This window comes from Numida meleagris, chromosome 4 (genome assembly GCF_002078875.1).
Source record: "Numida meleagris isolate 19003 breed g44 Domestic line chromosome 4, NumMel1.0, whole genome shotgun sequence".
Taxonomy (NCBI): Eukaryota; Metazoa; Chordata; class Aves; order Galliformes; family Numididae; genus Numida; species Numida meleagris.
The window spans coordinates 39,099,306-39,119,671 of record NC_034412.1 but is presented as its reverse complement, the minus strand read 5'-3'; the positions used below and the strand labels follow the sequence as shown (position 1 = coordinate 39,119,671).

General features: G+C 39.5%; 2 protein-coding genes across 9 annotated transcripts in view; one reads left to right on the top strand and one right to left on the bottom strand.

Moving 5' to 3' along the window:
* On the bottom strand, window positions 98-20,253 carry INTS10 (integrator complex subunit 10). Of its 7 annotated transcripts, none has more exons than XM_021394226.1 (18): window positions 20,004-20,253; window positions 19,377-19,444; window positions 19,195-19,298; window positions 18,260-18,399; window positions 17,515-17,596; window positions 17,046-17,186; window positions 16,528-16,699; window positions 15,916-16,085; window positions 12,004-12,137; window positions 11,122-11,278; window positions 10,452-10,534; window positions 9,547-9,699; window positions 8,383-8,491; window positions 7,925-8,004; window positions 7,314-7,476; window positions 6,163-6,256; window positions 2,146-2,223; window positions 98-477 (listed from the first exon to the last, which is right to left on the bottom strand). In XM_021394226.1, the coding sequence occupies exons 1-18, from the start codon at window positions 20,232-20,234 to the stop codon at window positions 321-323; spliced, it is 2,316 nt and encodes a 771-aa protein (XP_021249901.1). In that variant the 5' UTR covers window positions 20,235-20,253; the 3' UTR covers window positions 98-320. The 7 variants fall into 7 exon arrangements, with proteins under 7 accessions (XP_021249901.1, XP_021249902.1, XP_021249907.1 ...); XM_021394227.1 differs by having other exon boundaries at window positions 11,122-11,275; XM_021394232.1 differs by having other exon boundaries at window positions 19,195-19,281; window positions 20,004-20,155.
* Window positions 20,219-20,366, top strand: part of CSGALNACT1 (chondroitin sulfate N-acetylgalactosaminyltransferase 1) — a 46,125-nt gene continuing 45,977 nt past the window's right edge. Inside the window, exon 1 of one of the 2 annotated variants that reach the window (XM_021394260.1) lies at window positions 20,219-20,350. The gene's annotated coding sequence lies outside the window, so the exon portion shown is untranslated. The remainder of the gene's footprint in view (window positions 20,351-20,366) is intronic. The other variant, XM_021394272.1, reaches the window with a different exon arrangement.

The window sequence follows — 20,366 nt, the reverse complement described above, 5'->3', positions numbered from 1 at the left end:
TGTGTACATATAAGGAAGGAAATCATTAAGACACCTTAATATAATGCCTATGAAAAGGAAAACAAACAGAACAAAACCAGCAACCAGGACATTAGAGAAGGCTTCTTAAACCAAGTTTTATTTATGAAGTTTGATCTACCTCCATGAGGAAACCAAGAAGTGACCAAATACTAAGTTGTGTTAATGTACTGCAGAACCTATAGCTCACAGTGAACTTCAGTACCTTTAGAAAATTGATTTTTCCACTGCTCTGCTGCTGTTAGGATAACTAAAAGCCTTCCTCTCTCTCCATGAGAGAAGTGCATAGTGATCCAATCCATTCAAGAAAGAGTCTGAAGGAGCAGTATTTTCTCATTAATGCAGAACCTATGCAAGACCACCATGAGATTCTCCCCACAGCGTGAGACCTGGCGCTCCATGGCCAGGCGGAAGTCTTCTTTCACTCCTTTAGTTATACCCCGGGTAACTGTGTGATGCCTTTAGCCGTGAAGGAAAGAGAGAGACAAAAAACAAATCAGGGTTATTTGGTGCACTGCAGAAATTTAAAAGGTGCTACGTGTCACTACCTGTGCATCTATCATACCTGAGTTTATACAAGGTGATCTGAAGTTGGTACTAGGCTATTTAAAAAGAAAGAAGTGTTTAGTAGTATAAAAGTCTTTCAAAAGTTTGGAGTGCTGTAAGTGACTATGCTTTCAATGCTTTGGTTATGGTGGCTGTTGGGAAAGAAAACACTGCAGTTCTGGCTAACAGGAAAATGTGTTCTGTTAACCTAGCATTTTACTGTTCTCCTTGCATAGAGGGTGCACTAAGTAGCCACAGAATCCTATGGGTACTAATTAATGCAAGGTGCAGCGAACACTCCACATCATCATAGAGCACAGAAATCAAGCCAGGCTGAGTGTGCATCAGTAGAAGTCAGCTCTTAGGGAGATACTAGACACCAGGAATGCATTTATTCTAAGCAGAAGATCAAGACTTGTTTTCCAACAGAACAAAAGGGCTGCTACTGAGCAAGCTAAAGGGCTGCTGGCTGGTGAGACTCTCAGATCACTGCCCTGGCAAAGGCCTTTCTTACTAACATCTCTTTGTCCTCATGTTCGCCTGTTACACTCAATAGCTCAAGTCTTGTCCGTAGAACAGTGTTCTGCAGTGCCAAAGCACCAGGCTTTACTTACACTGATCCAGAACTCTGTACAGTTGGACCTGAAATGAAAGCCTTAGCACTACTAAAGGAACAGCATAGATCAAATGAGGGAGAAAAAGCGGAAATGTTAACTTTGAGAGAAGTTCTGAGTCAGAGATAAACAGCAAAGACCTGGACCAAACCCAGCATGCACAGTGAAAGACAGGAAGGAAACAAATGGTGAAGGCGCTTACGCCAATGCTGGAAATGAAGAATGGCAAAGTCTAGGAATTACCCTAATCAAAAATAGCATTCCACCTTCAATTACATCAGCAATTCCAGAATTTGAGAGGAAGCCTGTCAGTCCAAGTGTAATTCTGTTTCCAGTCACTCCCCTTCTGCTTAACAGCAGAGACCTCTGTTACACTTAGAAAAGTCAAAGAGGCTACTGAAAGACTAGAGCTAGGTTGGACAAAGCAGAACTGCACTGAAAATACTCTAGGGTCCTCAGATTATGGGATAAGCCACTTTCCATCTTCACTGCCTTTAACATTGCGGGCAGGTAAGTGCTCTGGTCAGTTACAACCTAAAGCTTGCAACAGCCTACAGCTACTGAGCAGGCCAGCAGAACTCTTGAAGATGCCTGTCATGTAGCAGCAGGAGAGCAGAAAACATTTCAGAACAGCTCAGCTGGCTAAAAGTAGCTACAAATGGAGCCAGTATTATCCTGAAAAGAAAAGGTTATGCACTTGCTAATACATGACTGAACATTGCTATGGTTTTGGCAAATTTGTACATTTTCAATTCAAAAGTTAAAATTGAAAGAACATGTATACTGGCAATTTATGGGAAAAATAAAAGAAATGTTATATAAAACAACATGATTTGCCAGGCAATGTAGGCACAAATGGAGGGGAAAAAAAAGATAGATACTGAATAGTAAGTTGCTGAAAACCATGGGCAGTAAAACATGTTGACAAAACACAGCACACTATGAGTGGGGTTTTTCCACTTGGTACCTGTCAGCAGTCTGTATGCTGGGCTGTAGCACAGGTATGAATTCCTGCTGCAGTAACCCCATGGGAGGGCTAGAAGTCCTTTAAAAAACAGCAAATAGCAGTATTCAAACACCCACACGCCAACTCACCCTCTGGTGCAAAACAACTGTCCAGAAAAAAAAGGGGCAAGAGAACTAAGATGAGCCGAAGAGCAGTATGACCAAGCAGCCTAAGGAGTGCAAGACCTGAGCAGCACCGAACACACAAACATCCCCAGATTTCATTGTTAAGGCTGTTCTGCAGATGTAGTCTAAATAGATATGCATATTTGTGTGGAGAAAGAACAGTGGTAGGTGCAGAAGCCAATTCACAGTTGTATCACAATGAACTGTTGTTGCTCATCCCAAGAAGCATGCGCATCAGAAAAGATTTAATCCATGGGTGTCCAACCTTTTGTCTTGCCTGGGCCACACTGAGTTAAGACGAGTTGTCTTGAGCCATATATTTGATATATTTTATAATATAATATATGTACGGATTTAGTTAATATATAAATATCAATAAAGTATTTTTTATGACATAGGTTAAGAGGACAATAAAACTAGAGGGCTTGAGAGGAGCACTGCAGATACCACCGTTCCCCTGCACAGCCAGTGTGAGCGCGTCAGTGAACGGGGAGAGCCCACAGCCTGAGGTAAGGGATTTGCTACTGAGCTCAAACCAAGTGCATGCACAGCAGGTATCAGCCACGCTGAATTCATGACAGCATTTGTTACAGGTAGCATACATATCCTTTAATTAGTCCACAGATGGCCTTTTTCACTGTTTCAAATTCCAGTCGCACACAAAAGAAGCTGCTAGAGGATGTCACAACATCATGGCAGAAACGCCCACTCAGAGCAACCTCCCTGTGTCAAGAGGAATATTTGAGGTGACATCTACAACCGGGGCCACATGAACTAGCAAAGAGTGCCTCAGTTTGTCTTCTCTGTCAAGTGAAGTCCTCATCTCTGTGTGCTATCTATAACATGAGATAATCATCTTACACTTACATCCTAGAGCAAATCCAATGCCCAACCTAAGGAGAAATGGGAAATTTGGTATGTGGAGAACAGGCCTAGTTTCTTAACCCAGGTTTCAAAACATAATGTAAATCTTACTTAAGCACCCAACCAGCGTGCAAAATTCACACCCACAGATGCTAAGAAGGAGCTGAGAAGCAAACTCGCACATACATGCCTCTGCTATTGAGTTAGATGCCTACATTCAGATCTCACAGATGGGCTGATTGATAATATACAACTTAATATAAAATGGAGAGCTACGCTAAAAAAATTCACCTCAAGTAAAAAGGAGCATTTTAGTAGCACAGAAACTCTACAGTACAGTTAAGAAAACTTAAATGAAATATTCACAGGAATTATTCAACCATGTGAGCTATTTTTTCAAGAGCTCTTGTCATGAATGTGTAAGATATTTGCAAAAATGGATATGAAGAATAGAAAATGAAAAGGAACAGCAAGACACAATTGGTGGCAGATGTTTGCAAACAGAATTCTGCACAACTGTGTCTGCATGACTGTTTGCAAGATCTACAATGAAAAGCAAACATACCCAAATGCACAATCAGAATAAAATTACACTTTCAAGATCATTTGTTTCACTTTAAATCAACTAAGATTTCCTCCTCCATCCTCAAGGAGAGATGAGCTGGGAATGGGATTAGAGGTAGAAAACTCATCAGCTTTCACATGAAGTTCATGCAGCATTTGGTAGTCTAAGATTAGTCTAATTAGACTAAGATTATTAAAAACAGGAGCATGATATCTATCGGTCACTTTCTGCATGCAGTTCTTCTCCTGTTTAACCTCACTACCTAACACTGACACTACTGCCAAGGGTAATCAGTACAACTGTGAAATATGTCTTGTCTAGAAGGGTGTTTAAAGGCAAATAATAGCTGAAGTCAGAGCTCATTGTACAAGTCTTGCTGGCTGTGCAAACCATGAGCTGGCTCTATCACCTGATGAAAGGCAAACTGGGGAGCTTCATATTCCCACCACAGATACAAGGAAAGGGAAACCTCATAAGCTGTATGCTACATTGTGCAGGACCTGACTGAAAGGCTACCGAGACCACACATCAGCTTTTTAAACCCACAGTGTGGTTTACTTTCCTGGGTTCAGAAAAAGGAAGTCTCCCGTGAGGTGAAAGGTACTGAGGAAAATACTGGTATAAGAATGTAGAATTCACCTGGAGAGAAAACTTTCTATAAGAATTCACAATATAATAACTCACCCTTACAAAAAAACATACCTGTAATCCTGTTAATTATGACATGGGACTGCTATGCTCATTTATTCTGAGAAAAGACTGGGCATAACAATGATTTTTGTGATATCGTTCATAGCAGCCCAAAGACAAGAGTCCTTCTGTGCATGAGCAGTATCTGAGCTGCCTCTGCGATCACCAGGGAGATGGTGCAGCAGCTCAAACAACCATAACTGCTGAAAGTTTTGAAAGATGAAAGCTAGTCTGCAGATTTCAGCCTGCAAACCATTTAGAAGTAGCTAGGTAACATCCTAGGAAACAGAGCTGTGCTGGCACACTTGATTACAAGTCCAGCTGGAGGTAGTAAACTAACTAAAGCCACCGAGGTCAAACACTGGTGACACCATCCCTGTCCCTCACAGCCTGTCCAGCTAAAGAAATACTTGGGGTACCAGGGAGTAGATGTCATCTCCTCCCGCTCTGACAGATCTCAACCATGTAAAAGACACTTGACTCTTTTTCAGTTGACTCCCTTTTTCAGCTGGACAGGATATTTGACCACAGTGGTATAAGCAGCACGAAGGAATGGACCTCTCTTCTCCAGGTGTTTGCCATCATTCAGAAAACAAAACACTGGTCAAAAGGAGGGCAAAGAGATTTGTCTCACTAAGCATTGCTCACCACCTGTTCTGACTGGTGGAGTCAGAACAATAGGTAACAGCTGCCATGCAAGTTAAAATAAAAGCAGTGATCTAGTGAAATAGCACTGAACTATTACAACTAACTAGAGACAGCAGCCAGAAAGTTACCAGGTGTGGTCTTCAGTGCAGAATGCTCTTGCTGACCAAAACTATAATGCGACATCATATGTAGAGCAGCATTCCCTGACTTGTTTCAATGCAGCTGGCCACAAGTAGTGAGATACAGCAATAGTAAAGAGTTGGAAAATCAAAAGCTTGAAGGCCAACTCTGGAAAATTGATTTACTTGGTCAAATTTGGACACTGTTGCCTTATGTTAGGCTTCCATTTTTAGAAACTTTAGCCCAGTTCTACTTAGGAAGTTAGCAGCCAGAATACACTGGCCTGAACTGGAACACTGACAAATTTTTCTAAGTCTCTTTCATAAACCCAAAATACGACAAGTTCTGGTAAAGACTCAGGATATTCCCAAACATCCTGCCTCTTGAACCCTGCAGCAGATTCATGTTCAGTCTTGACTCCAAACAAAGAACACCTTGCAAGTTAATCGAAATTGTTTTCTTCATCATCTTGTAATAAGTTGAGTAGAATAAGCTGTTCAGTACATAGTGACAGATGATCTGCTAGTTCAGACAAAAAGGTTATTATACCTGGAGCATAATTTATGTTTTAGAGTAAGTCTTTCATAGCTTTGCTTGCGAAAAGTAGTATTTTCTGTTCAGCATCATCATTCAGCAAAATTATAACAGCTTGCACTTGTGCCTAATTATTTCAAGAATTCCTGCAAATGTAAGTCCAGTCTCTGGCTGAAAGAGCAGTCTGGCAATCACTGTAATACACAATTCTAAAGCAAATGCAACACTTAAGAACACCATTCTGTAAAAGGAATTTAGAGTTGATGAACTCCACAGAGGAGTTCACAGGTCAGAGTACGAAAAAGATTCTGAGCTCCTTATGCAACTCCCTACATTTAAATTCATAGCTATGACAGACTTATTACACTGAAGATTAAATAAATTTAAAGACAGAACAATTTACTTAAAGAGTTAATACATTTTCATCCTTACTTGATCAGAATTCCTTGATTTGGCAACAGTTCCAGATGGATTTTCCCTCCTTCCTGTGTTCTTAAATAAGCAAATTCTTCCAACATATCAATATCTGAAGAAAACGTTAAAGGTTTTTTAAAGGAAAAAATATAGTGAACATCCCTCCTTTCCCTGCACATCTGAGGCCACGCTACCCGAACAACAGCCACAATTTACGGCTATTAAAACATCTAATTTCTAAAAGCGATAAACAAGATCTCAGCATATATTCCCAGCCCTCCAGAAATTAAGGAGAAAAGGTTTTCTGAAGTGCAAAATACTCAGTCAATTTCTTTCTGAACATACAGTCTGACAGTAAGGAAAGCTCATGTCATTGGGACCCTATCTCTCCCAACAAATTCACTGGCTGATATTTACTTACTTTTCCTATGTACTACATGCAGCGCATAGCAAGGTTGAGATTGAATATGCCCCCATAATGGTACATACCACCTTTCTTGTATCCTATTTTGTCCTTTATTTAGCTGTTTCTTTTCTTCCTTTAACACAGCCATTATTGCAGCCTCTGAACAGGGCTTTAATTGTCTCAGAAAGGAATCTGAACCTGTGCTTTCTGGAGCCGTGGTCACACGTCTACTCAGGTTAAACACTAAGCTGTGTGTGTATGCTGATCCAAGCATGTGTGAGAAAGCTGACTACACCTCAGACATGCTTTGCATGAACCTTGGCATAACTCTTTATCTTACTCAACCCAAAAGCTTACCCACACAAAACATTCAAACAATAACAACGAAAATTATTCAACTCTTAGAAGCCACTTCACCATTTTTTGTTATCTACAGCTAGGGATGGCATAGCAAAACAACAATCTTGTAGGACAGTGGCATATGTATCTTACTGAAAAGACTTAACATAGGAAGCTACTGCTGCTTTTCTGAATGAACATGCTATTACAATGTACTTAAGGGTACTCTCAAGTACCAGAATAGGCAACAGAAAGCATATTTATGGTCCATTCTTCACTGCCACTTACTGTGGGAGGCTTGCATTGCACATAAATACAGAATACTACTCACAAAGGAGCTGCTGCTGAAACTATTCAACAGCTTTCTGAACACCCCAGCAAATAATTTTGCTGGGGAAGACATCCCCGGCTAGAGAAAGGATACTTGTGACATAGTTGAAAAAATTCTCATACTGGAAGTTCCCTTGTTGGCAGATTTTGTTGATGGCTTTCAGGAACAGGTTCTCACCCCTTGGCCACTCATGCTGAAGCAGAACAATCACATGGCCCAGCGCTGTATCATCTCTGCTGTCAGTGAAAGCTCTGAGCTTCAGGGGGAAAATGGCATTGAGAAGATAAGTCACATTACTCTTCAAAATAAATTGGATTTATCTCAACTGCATCTGGGCAAATACAAGACAAGCTCTTTTAGAAATGTATTTCACTCTTTCTTAACAAATACATTTAAAATAGGTTGGAAATTCCCAGCCAAATTCTCCCCATTGATTTATAATGGAAGTCTAGATACAGACAAAAGTATTTTTAGGTAAAACCTATCTTCTCTGCATCAAACCATAATGACTAGAAGAGAAAAAGAACAAATGCTACTCCTCCCCTAAAAGAGAAGTGTCCATTCACAAACCCATCGAGGTGAGAAACACTAGAGGTAGAGCCCCTTACACCTCATGCCGCCACTGGGATGAGGCCATACAGTTTCAGGACTCCAACTACACATTCTAGGCCTTACAGACTTGAGATTAGCAGGCTATAGCTTACCTTGAAACAAGCTAACAACAAATGAAGGCAGTAAGGCATGATAGCTCGACTGGTACATGGCCAAAGCTTCAGATCAGACCCTGCAACAGAATAGTTCATCATACGCTTCTTTAGAGCTCTTCTGATTCTTTAAGTTCAGAAGGAATTTGAAAGAAGAAAAATGAATAAACACTTGCATACAATCTCAGGTAGGGAAGAAAACTTTGGAGGTAATTACAAATGATTCAAAATACCAAGTTACACATTTGAGAAAATATTCTTCCTTTCTCTTTCACTGTATAAGGACTTGGTCCCCAAAACAATTTAATAGCTATCAGCAGGATATAAATTAACAAAAGAAAAAAAGTAGTCAAGAACTACCTCAGTTTTTCACGATACTAAGAGAGATTATATACATTATATATAAACAATGATCAAATTGAGATGATCCTGAGTTTAGAGTAGTAGCAACTCCATACCTTTTCTGAACTTAGACTTCACTTTAGGTTGCTCTTCCTGTACTTTACCTCCTTCTTGTATAGGAAGCAAAATATAGCACATGAGATCAAGCACTTTTTCACATGTTTGCTATAAAAGGAGACAAGATAGAAACAAGATAGACAAGAAATAGACAAGTCTAAATTATGTTCAAGTGCAGCTACATTCATGATTAAAAATGTCAGACAAAGCAAAAGAAAAAAACAAGATTTACTGCTACGTCTGTAGAATCAATGTCTAACTTAGTTTGGCTGAGCAAAAAAGACATGCTGTACTACGAATTCCATGAAACATCTGAGAGCTTGAAACCATATTGTTTTCAAGAGTGCTAAAATCAAACTGCAAAGCTATTTTATCTTGAAATATTACATTTTTTCAATCAATTCTTCAAACAGTTTTTAAAAGCTTGTTCTGCCCATGGTAAAAACAGAACAGGAAAATGGCAATTTAACAGTATGACAGAAATACTGTAAATTTTAATGCTATTTTCTAGAGACAGTAGGAGGTCTGAAGGGATATATAATTAGATTTCTAATGAAAAAGTACTAAGCTGGAAAGGAAGGAAAGACTAGTCCAACAGTACTAGGATGGTTTGAAATCCTTACTCAAGCTTGTATTACTAGAGCTAACACTGACTGAACTGCACCTTGCACTCCTGTAATATCAAAAACATACATTCAGAGCAAGTTCACAGGTCAGGCCAAATCATACTGTCTTAGACTCTCTTGCACTATCAGTTGATAACAATTCTTTTCTAAGATGATTGCAGAATTTTTATTTTCTATACACCTTTTCTTGTCCTGAACATGAAGCCCATGCACAAGATTTTTTTTTTTTAACTCTTTCAGTGAATATAAGCAACTGAAAAAACTGAGCTTTCACTGATAGACTGCTAAGACACTTCTAGCTACAGTAAGTCATAAAGTCATCCCAAATTATAGCTACCAAATAGAGTGTATATGGGAGAGACTGGATTCTTAAATTAGGCAGGAAGTGCAATTCTTCTCCCTGCAAAGCATCATTTTTTGTCGACCCTGGCTTACGTTTGATACCCTACTGGAAGTAGGCTGATGGGAAAACTCAAAGCCAAATGGGAACCACAGGGCCAGGTGATAAAAGACCAGCACACAGAGCATTATACATACCCGATACTCTCCAAGGGCAAAGTGGCATGTTGCTAACTGGATTAGTGCTCTCTGATTTTCTAGTGATCCTTGTCCTGTAATTTGTTGCGGAGAATGAGAGCCCTGAAGAGCTGCCAAGTGATGTAGGCTGCTAATTGCTTTTTTGTACTGCCCCTTTAAAAGGAAGATGGAACAACAGAGTATTAAGGCCTTCTATGTAAAAACACCAGAAATACGGAAATGTCTTTTAGAAAGCTTTCAAAACAGTGGGTGTCCCAAGTATCAAGGCTTCAACTCCCCAGTGATGTGCTGTGTACATGAGTGTGGATCCAGCATTTACAAGGCTGGAGACAAACAATTCTGCTTTAAAAGCCTTTTTATAAATGAGATTCTATAACTGAAACAAAAATCATGCTCTTTGGAGTTATTACTTCATTTAGTGAAATAAAGCTTGAAACAGCTTTTGTTCAGCATGAATAAAAGAATTCCAAGGGAAATACATGGAAGAACAACCTTCGTTCTGTGAATGGCAGGATGACATTTCAAATTGGTCTAATTTCTGACAAGATAATCAATTTTAAATTTAACTGATGCATGTTAAAACCTGTGATTTGAAAATTATTTTCTCTGATGGTACCTCAGCAGAACGTATTGGCAGACAAACTGCATTTTAAATTTCATCACACTATATTTATCTACTGGTCATCTCCATGTGCCAGTAGTAGCTGGACTCAAAAAACTACTGAGACAGGAATATTGTGTAGGGTACCCAGCTTTGAGCTAAGAGCAGTATGATTCCATCCTCTAAAGGGTCTTACTTAAAGGATAAAAATCAGTAGACACAAAGCATCTTACTAGCTCATCACCTAAAGAAAAAGTAATGGTACTGAGTCATTTTGATTAGTACTTATTTTATCTTTTATTACCTGGTAAATAATCATGTCTGTAAGAAAGATTCTTAACCAAAGCCAGGTTTCAGTCTTCCATGACAAACAAATCCTGGTGAACTCTGCACAAGTTATCAGAGAGGAAAAAAGCAGCATATTACAGCTTGTGTTATCAACTATGATCAAAAAAGTAATATATAGCTGTATTTACAAAACACACAACAGTATCAATGTTAAATCCTTTAAAAATAGGATACTCTTCCAATACAATCACATTTTCATACTTTTCATATAAGCTGCTAAATGACAGTATTCGTCTACTTTTTAGAAGATTGTTTTCAGTATTATCATATTAGATTTTATCAGACACAATATAAGACCAATTTGCTTAAGCATAAACTAAAGCAGCCATTAGCAGCACATCCTCACCTAGAAGCACTGCTACTAATCAACTGCTCCTTCAGTGAAAGCTACTTCCAAAACAAGTGTGAGTGAACAAGCAAAGACACTTCAATGAAACAAAAGCCAAGAAACATAACATTCACAAAAGTAACAACTGATAACAGCTTCTTACTGAACCTAGACAAAAATACCAGGGATGCAAATTAAGCTGAATTTCAAGGATTCCCACTGACAGGAATTCAACTTTAACAATACTAAAATGACAGCAATAAAAGGTAAATTCAGCACTGTCTGTAGTTAGCCTTACCTTTGTCAAGTGATTCCAGTGAACAGAGCAGCTCCCAGCTCTCCCTTGCCAGTTTAAAGCTCTCTAGTACTTCAATAGAGTTTGCAAGGTCTGCCTTATTAACTGCAATATGACGACTTCGCACCTTCCCAGAAGGATCCTCGTCATCTGAGCTCTGCTTAACAATCAGTAAAAAAAACAAGATTCAGTACTTGATTTCAAAAGATTCTGAAGTCACAGAAGTTCCACTTAACGAAAGTAAGCAGTCCTCTAACAGATGCCAAGATCCTAATTTCACAGTCTTTAAGTGACTTCTCACTATTTCACTTAGCTTTTTTTGACATGAGAGCAATCTGTTTGCTACCAATAAAGTCAGTGGTATAGTGTGATAAACAGTATCCCAAGAGTTCATTCTCCTAGACGTGCTTTAGCCAGACTACTGATTGAAGGACATATATCTACATTTTGCACTCTGTTTAAGCCTTCAGTTGCATAATGCAAAGAAAATATTCCTATGTAAGTGTATGTACTTCTATAAAAGAAATTCCATGAAATGGTTTTCCATTATTGAAGTAATAAATGTATTCACAGTTTCAATAATGAAAAGTGAATTAATTCAGTTTCACCTGTAAAGAGTCTGACTGCTATTGCTACCATTCTTTATAGCTTCTGCAGTCTCTGCTGAGCTCCTTGAAGCTGAAATATTCATATCCACACATACACATCTACAGCAGTTGCTTCAAAAATTGTTTTACTCTTGCTTTTCTTAGCAAAAAACATGTTTCTACAATATGGTCAGAAACTACTGTTTGGGGTAGCTCTAAAAATACATCAAAGCCTCTACCATTGAAATTCCAGTATAAGTGCCATCTTTTTTACAAGAAGAAAAACTAGAGAACTTACCATTGTTTTTTCTCTTCCTTCAGCAAGTTTCCTCTTCTTGTGTACATGTTTGTTACGATCAATATCTGTATCACCATAGACATTGGTCACATCCTCAAGAAGAATCAGTGGGGCTTGGTTTGGAGCATTTGGACCTGGATTTAAACAAATTAAATCTCAATTGATCTGAAAAGTCTTGTGCTTACATCAAGCCGTTTCTTCTTCCTTCACCCTGAAGGAATATGATGTTAGAGAATAAAATCTGAAATGCAATTCAGTTCAGTTGCATAAGCAGCCACGGTGAAGCTGCTTTTCCCTCTAAGCACCCTTACAGTAAAGGTGAGAATGCATTTACCAGACTTACAACAGATATGTTACAGGCTTTAGGATATGCATTTGAACTGTTTTCTTACAGAGCAGTCACAAGATATGCTCTGGCAGCAAACTTTTTTCTCATCAAGCATTATTTAGTGGTACATAAATACAATTATTCATCAGGTGAACAGAACAGATGGCTCTGAACTTAATGGCTTATACACAGCAATACTTTTAAACCATTCTCATTAGAAGGCAAAATAATACATTTACAGGTAGTGATGCCTCAAAGAAGCAAGATTTCCCAAGCATAACCATTCCATATGATTTCAGTTGTACAGGAGCTCCCATCATCACTCTCAAAGCTTCTACAGAAGCCTCATGTTGAAGTAAAGAATATGTGATTTCTGCTTCCTTTGATATCACAGAACAATCTGTGAGATCTGGTATTCGTTATTTCAGACCTCAATGCTCAAGTTAAATTTGATGTAAAATGGGACTATACCTCAATCTCAAAACAGATTGCTACATCATCACCTACCACTGTAAAACTCTTCCTTACCAAAATATTTTCTCAGTTTGCATAATCAGATTATACGTAGATGTGCAAAGCTCCAACAAAAAGAAACATAAAGGGGAAATGCCTCAATCCATTTTCCTTCTTTGAGATCTCTGCCAGAAAACACAGTTATGCCAACAAGTATTTTCTGTACTTGCACTTGTGCTGTTTCTATTTGCAGGATTTAAGATTAATGCCTCATTCATATTTAGAAAGAACTAATTTGAGATTTACAGTATGAAGAGAATCCATTTCAACTCTAGGCCTAAAGAACCCATGTTAAGCTTTTCCTGTCTACTCAAAGTTAGGTGTAAGCCACCAGTAGAAGTTGAAGCAACACCAACTAGCCTGCTATGCTTCATAAATGATGTTACCTCCTTCAACCACATTCAAACTAGATACCATTAGTTAAACATCTCCTACACAAAAGCTACATCAAATTGAAATAAATTCCCCTGTATCATGTATTTCCCTGTGTTACAACATAACCTGTGTCCCCTTAAACAGGGCCAAGTCATAATGTAGAAAATAGTATTTGTTAGAAAACAGATAGGGATGTACCACAAGTGGAATCCTGAGAGAGTTTTAACATTAAAGTCTCAAGAGCTGCCTACTCATAACACCTGAAAAGAAAGGAATGGGCTTTACTGTTACTCATTCTCCTTTCCCAGAGCACCTAAGCAACCGCTTTGCTTTCCAAAAGATGTTTTTTTCTGAAGCAGGCAAGCATACTGTAATCTTTATTCCAAATTCTCCAGTCTTAAAGCAAACTGCACCCTTTACTTTCACCACAAACCTTCTCTTACATTAGCAAAAGCAATACACAGCTGTAATGGGATGTAAAGTACCAAAATTATAACAGGGTGGCAAAGTCTTTGGCTACAGCAAATGATGAGCTCAAATGCAGGAGCCACAGAAATGAAGGAAGAGAGCTGCTTACCTTCGGAAGGCCTCAGGTAGGCAGGGATCTTCAGCAAGAAATGCCCTCACCCCCACTGCCAACCCTTAAATGAGGACTGGGAAGGGGTGGATCCTGGCTCCACCCCTTCCTGTCACTCAGGTACATTGCTTGCACCTGAGCTCCCCTGGGTTGGCCCCACCTTCCCACCAGGTGCTCCATCACTGGTACAGGCCATGACTTGCATTTCCACTACAACAGCCATGCTCAGATTTTCAGCCTAACTGTGGTCTAGAGTCTGGGCTTAGAGAGTTTGATTTCTAGCTCTTAGTGCCATAAATAAACCTGTAAAAGCATCAGCCCAAATAGCAACTCCTGTCAAGCCTGAGAAGTGTGAATCGCCTCATTCACTTCTCAAGTCCTCAACAAGGCAAATATGAAATATGTAAGAGAAATGCACTGAGGAGTTTTCTCTTAAAAAGTCTCCTGTAAGCCCATACACGTGACAAGAAAAAAGTCACAGATCAAAATTCAGAGCTACTAGATGGAGAACGTATCTTTTGTTTTTCCCCACTGCTACACTTCCAGCTCCAAAATACGTATGGTCTTATTCTACATTTCTACAGTGGACCCTTCAAAGAGAAATAAGAAAAACCCTTATGATAAAAGTGATATGAAAACCACTGAATACCACTGGGCTTTGATGCTAGAGCAGAAGTGAGTAGAAGTTATCTTAGAAGTATTTTCTTGTTGATAAGTGACAGAAGTTCCCAGAAGTCCTGCACCGAAAGGACTGCACTCTGCTGTCTCAGTAGATATTCTTTTTTGCTGTTTAAAACCTATACTTTGTATTTTACTGAGTGTTTAATTACTCCACTGGTCATAACCTCCAGCAGGAGGAGATACTAAGACTCTTAAACAACACTCACAGAATTAAAACTGTAACTTCATCATTAGTCAGCCATGGTGGTGTTAATAATGATTATCTACTGTAGAGAAAGAGAATAGCAGACAGAGCTGCTTTAATCCAGTCTTAAATTACCCAAGAAAGCCAAAAGTCACGATCTGATAAATGAAGACAGAATTGTACCCCTTACCAAGGCTCACAACACACCAAACACTCCAAGGAAGATGATCTCTAAGTAGAGAGCCTTCTCCTGCAGCAGGCAGCCCTTAAATGAGGTTAGGGAGGGGTGGTGCCTGGCTCCACTTCTGGTCACGCAGCTGAATTCCTTGCACCTGTGCTCTCTGGGCTGGCTACGCCCCTTCACAAGGTGCACAAGCACTGGTTCAGGCGTTGGCTTAACAGTTCCTATACACCTACAACAGCCATTACTACAAGGAATTCCCTAGCAGTGAGTGAAGGAGAAGCATACTTTTAAGAGTTGCACGTTTCTCTTTATGATGCTGCGTATTTCAATTAGTTCTAAACAAACTGAAGATTTATGAGCTTCCCTTAGGTTCTGGTCCATCCCTGGAAAGTGAAAGAAATCCCTGAAGAAGTAATCCAAACTGTTCCAAGCAATCTGATAATGCTGCAATAGCAGATTTAAGAGGGCAGGAAAAACCGCAGATAACATTCGTATGTTAAATGCTCAATTTAGGAAATTAATTAAGGATTCATGCAAAAGCACATCTTTAAAGATTATGCTTAAAATATGCAAAGAAAGCCAAGTTAGAATTTAAGAACTGTGAATTTCAGGAAATATTTTCCTTATTTAGGTTTTATTTGATCAATCATACATTTTTTGCGTGTTCCAAAGTCAAAAATATATTTGCTTATTTTGTGAAAGCTCTGTGACCTGTTGACTGAAGGAAGCCAGGGAAATGTCAGCTTCAAAGAATCAAAATCAGAGAAGAAAATAAAAACAAACATGATGCTGATGCAAGAGTGGGAATGAACTCTAGCAATATTATGCATAACATCTGGTCGGCTGTTTCTCTCTTCACTAGACAACTGCTGTTAGCTGAGGTTGAAACCATAATGCTACATTAAACAGATCTTTGCTCCAATCCAGTACAGAAGTTGTCCTGAACTATTTCTGCTGATAAGAATAATGGATTGGGAGAATTTTAAAGAGAATCCATGTCACTTTGTAAACGAATAGTTTTAAAAGACTACTGAGGAAAGATCTTTGAGACATGAGCAATGAAAACTAACCTTGGAAGAGTGATGGCTGGATATTGCTGACGTACTGGAATGCATTTTTAAAGAAGACCAGCATTGTAGAATACACGACTTGATTCTTATATTTAGCATGTGCATCACTATCAAAGTTACTGATGTATCTGCAGAGGTCTTTCATTCTATGCAAAATATCTCCGAAACTTCTGAGAAAGAAACAAAGAAAGAAAAATTCAGCATGTTGCACAGACCACAAAATTAAAGGAAAGAATTCACATTGAATATGAAAAGCTTAACTTTTTAGCTCAGGAAATCCCTCAGCTGCACATCTGGGAAGTCTAGGAATGCGCACTAGTGAAACTTCACTAAATATTTACCTTCTTTTAATTTGTTGTGGCTCCTAGGAAAGGATATCCCATGCTACTGTAGTTCTTACGTATGACTTTGGTCAAGAAGGATACAGTTTACTGACTAATTTGAAAGGGATTCACATTTTTACTTTGCATTATATAGTCTTGAAAGAAAAGCTGCATTGAATTTACAGAAAATGTTCCTCATGTTAAAGTCCTTCTCCGACCCATCTCCTTAAGAGTTAAAAAGATAAATCCTCCTCAAGAAGGAGTACCTGGAAAAGTAAAAATTTCTCACCTTCTTCCTTTGTCCATTTGCCATTCACACCTCATTCCCACCACGGACAATATTTTAAACAGCCTCTCCCAAGGATCTGTAATCTGGGATGATTTCTCCGTAAGACCATCTATTATGTATTTCTGAGAGCTACGTTTGCTTGGAGACATAAGATCAGATGAATCTTGTGAACCTATGAAAACAAACACTTTTTCTCTTTAGAAAGAAATCAAGCGAACACATACATTTTTGAGGAGAAATGTAAAAAGGCACATTTGAGCTTTCAGGGTAATCAGAGTTGACAGGCTGGAGGGGGAGATCTTAGACATTTTGTCCTACCTCCCAGTATATATATTGTGAGGACTAATTAGTTAAACAGTCATGAGGTACTTCGATATCAAACGTCTAATGAACATCAAACACTGCTATTAATCTTTCACTACAAGATACATTACATAGAAGAAATGCATTTATAAGCTGTACTTCAGTAAAGATAAAATGTATTTTAGGAAAGCCTGATTTTGTAAAAATGTTCTTACCTTGATACTGGCTTTCTGTCTGTGTAGATCTAGTTACATAGTTAATATAAAATTCTGCTGCTTTATTTAGATATTTATATAACAAGCTGGCAGGAAGTCGAACATCAGGGTTGTTAATTATTAGAGGAAGAACATCACAAACTAAAATAGAAAAGAAACAAAACAAAATAATTAGAGTTTGTGGAATTTTTTAATTCTATTTGTTCTAAGTAAAGTTTCTCCATTAGCAATGTAAATTCCCATCTCTGGCAGACCAAATACCAGAAAGGATCATGAAGAACCTCACGTGAATGACTGCAATACCTATTTGTGCCAGAGGGTCATCCTACCCTAACGTGGCCTGACACCGTTCTGAATAAAGTGCTTTTCTAATCTTAATACTAAGACAGCAATTTACTTAACTCCAAATTTATCTTACTGCTATTCTATAAACTTGTACAGTAAAACAAGAATATTAGCATTTTCTTACCAAACAATTTTCTAAAACAATTCACTGGGGATTCTTGGTCTTCAATATTTTCAGCTTCTAATAACGTTTCTCCAAGGCCTACCTTTATAAGCAGAGGTGAAAATCAAATGGTTGACCAGTGTTTTCAAAAACTTTTGGAATTGCAATTCAGTGAAGACAAACAATTATTCAGAGAATAATTCAGTAGGAATTAACTATTTCAACTGGATGCACTAGTATCTATGTAGTTAAACTAGTCCCACTTAATACCAGATGAAAAGCAATGCCAGGAGATAGCAAAACCAGGACCAAAAGAATTGTGCCTGTGAGTGTAACAGTAAAGACTTGCACAGATAGGTGAAAGTGATGGAGCTACCACACCTTACATTTGCAGCTTGTCACCTGACCTGTGCTCTCTGCCTGGTGCAGGTATGAAGTACAATATGTTAGTTCAAGTTAGTTTCGGAACGAACAAGTTTTACAGTCTTCAAACTATGCTTAAATATAAGTAGGCCAACATCTAAAGGGCTCCAGCAGTAGTCTTGTACGTCTAAGCAAATGCGTTGCTCTGAGTCTAGCTATAACCTCAAAGCACTTTGCCCTTGATGAGAATTTACTGACAAAAAACTGAAACAATATTATCTCTTAGACTACAATACTCCTCAACACTTTTTTTGTGTTATTCTTTTTTTTTTTCAAAAGGCATGGAATATGCATTGCATTTACTAAACAAACAAACAAAATGCTTATTATGAGCTACTCTTACCCCATGTTGTACTACAGTCTCTGGGAAGCGTCGCAGAAGCAGCAGTAGCATTTCTGCCCTTTCTAGCGTGTTAAAACACTGCTCTGTGGCCTTCAGTAACATCTCACACTGCACTCGACCGGGAAGGGTTTCAAATAATCCTTAAAAAAAAGAAACTGTGCAACTCACTGTGCTTGAACTGTAAAGGTGGCTGATAAAGGATAAAAGACAAGTCAATATGACCTTGCTATGTAGATTAAAAACATTTCCTTACATTTCTTTCCGTTTTTTAATACCAGAGCCTGAAAAAACAAAAACACTGCCTCTCTGAATGAAGCCTGTAGGAAACCTGTGTTTCTTTGGATGCATAGAACTTAACAAGTAAGAATGCTAATGAGTAGAACAGTGAAAAATATAAATATCACACTTCAATATGCTGCTTCAAAATCTTCATTTACATTCTTTGCTTACGTATCACTTTGAATACGATTACTTTAACTAAAAAAGTACCTTTTCCACTTTAAATATCCCGTGAAACACAGAAAAGAAACTAATATATTCTCCCTGTAAGTTAGATGTATTCTCTATGAACTCCATTCCATGAAAATGCAAACGTTTCCTCAATTAGAATAACCTGTACGCAAAGAGAGACACGCTGCTTATTCTTACAATTTCTGAAGCATACCTTAAAACAACAGATTACAATTTGTCTGGTGTAAACCCTCCTTTCAAAACTGCCCATGGCTCCTAGCAGTGAATGTCAAGACCTCAACCGGTCCCTGTCCATTTCGGTAACCCTCACTTGACACATATTATATCACTCCATTTTAATGATTGCTCATTGTCCTCTGGAATCATTTAGACAACGATGCCTTAGTGGCCCTCCACTTACTCACCAGAGGGCTTATCTTTAGATTCCTTTAGGACTCACACTATTTTCAGAGCAAAATCATTACCTCTTAAAAACTGCGTCTGCTTGTCCTGCGAGTCATTCCTCAGCGCTGATGTAATAACACTGATCTCCCTCCACACTGCAGGCTGGTCTGGAAAATTCACAAACCTGTAACAAAGTTGTAGGCAAAGAATGCACAGTGATCTGAGAATCTGCTGGTAGGACAAACCTCCCTGAGTTACGTACATGTCATAGAGCAGCCTGCCTGCCGACGCCGTCCTCTCAGCATTCCTCTCGATGGTGTACATCTCATACTGCAAAAGGAAAGGACAGGACGTTGGCCTTCCTGAGTGCATTTATCAATCACATTAACCTTTCTACCCCCAAAAAAACCCAACGGAGCAATTCCACGCAAAGGACACATATGTGAATAACAGAAACTGAGAGAGAACGACTGCAGTACTGTAGAAACGAAGAGGCAGGCTTGGCTTATCTAACCACACACGATGCGTGAACATCTGTATACATATATGTGCAGTAGTATTAACGTGCTGGCTTTATTTTTACACAAACAAAACAACCAGTGAGATCTGTGATTAGGGTTTCCAGTCAAGTGCAACGCAGAAACACAAACTATAAAAGCATCTGCCAAAAGGGAGCTCTAAAACTTTATTACAACTCCTGTCAGAGCGCGGGGCGGGCCTGTCAGCTGATTAACGGAAACGCCGGACCCTCCGACACCACGGCAACCGCTTGCCCCGCCCCCCCAGTCCATTGGCCGGCGTGCCCGTCAGTCACGCAGCGCCCGCCGCAAGGCCGTGTGGGGGTGCGCCGCGCCGCGCCTTCATAAAGTGCCGGTGCAGTAGCACTCACCTGGATGTTGAAGTCGGCAGGATAGAGGCTCCGCGCCGTGATGAGCCAGGCCTTAGCCGCCCATAGGTCCCCCGGCACTAGCTCGCGGGCTCGCTTTACCAGAAACTCGCAATCCCCCTGCGCTGACATCTTGCGGCCGAGCAGCGCGCATGCGCCCCGACGCGTCCTCGCCTGTTTCGTTGCCCCGCCCCATCCGGGCGTCGCGCGGCTCATGGCGTGTGTGGGAGCCATTTTGTGGGCTCGTTCCAGGGTTCTTGGCGAGGCGTGGGAGGCTGTGCTTCATCGGCCCTTCCGTTGCCTCTCTATAGGCCCCGGAGGGGTCTTTGCCCTGGACAGGGGCTAGTGAGGTGCAGGGACATTGTT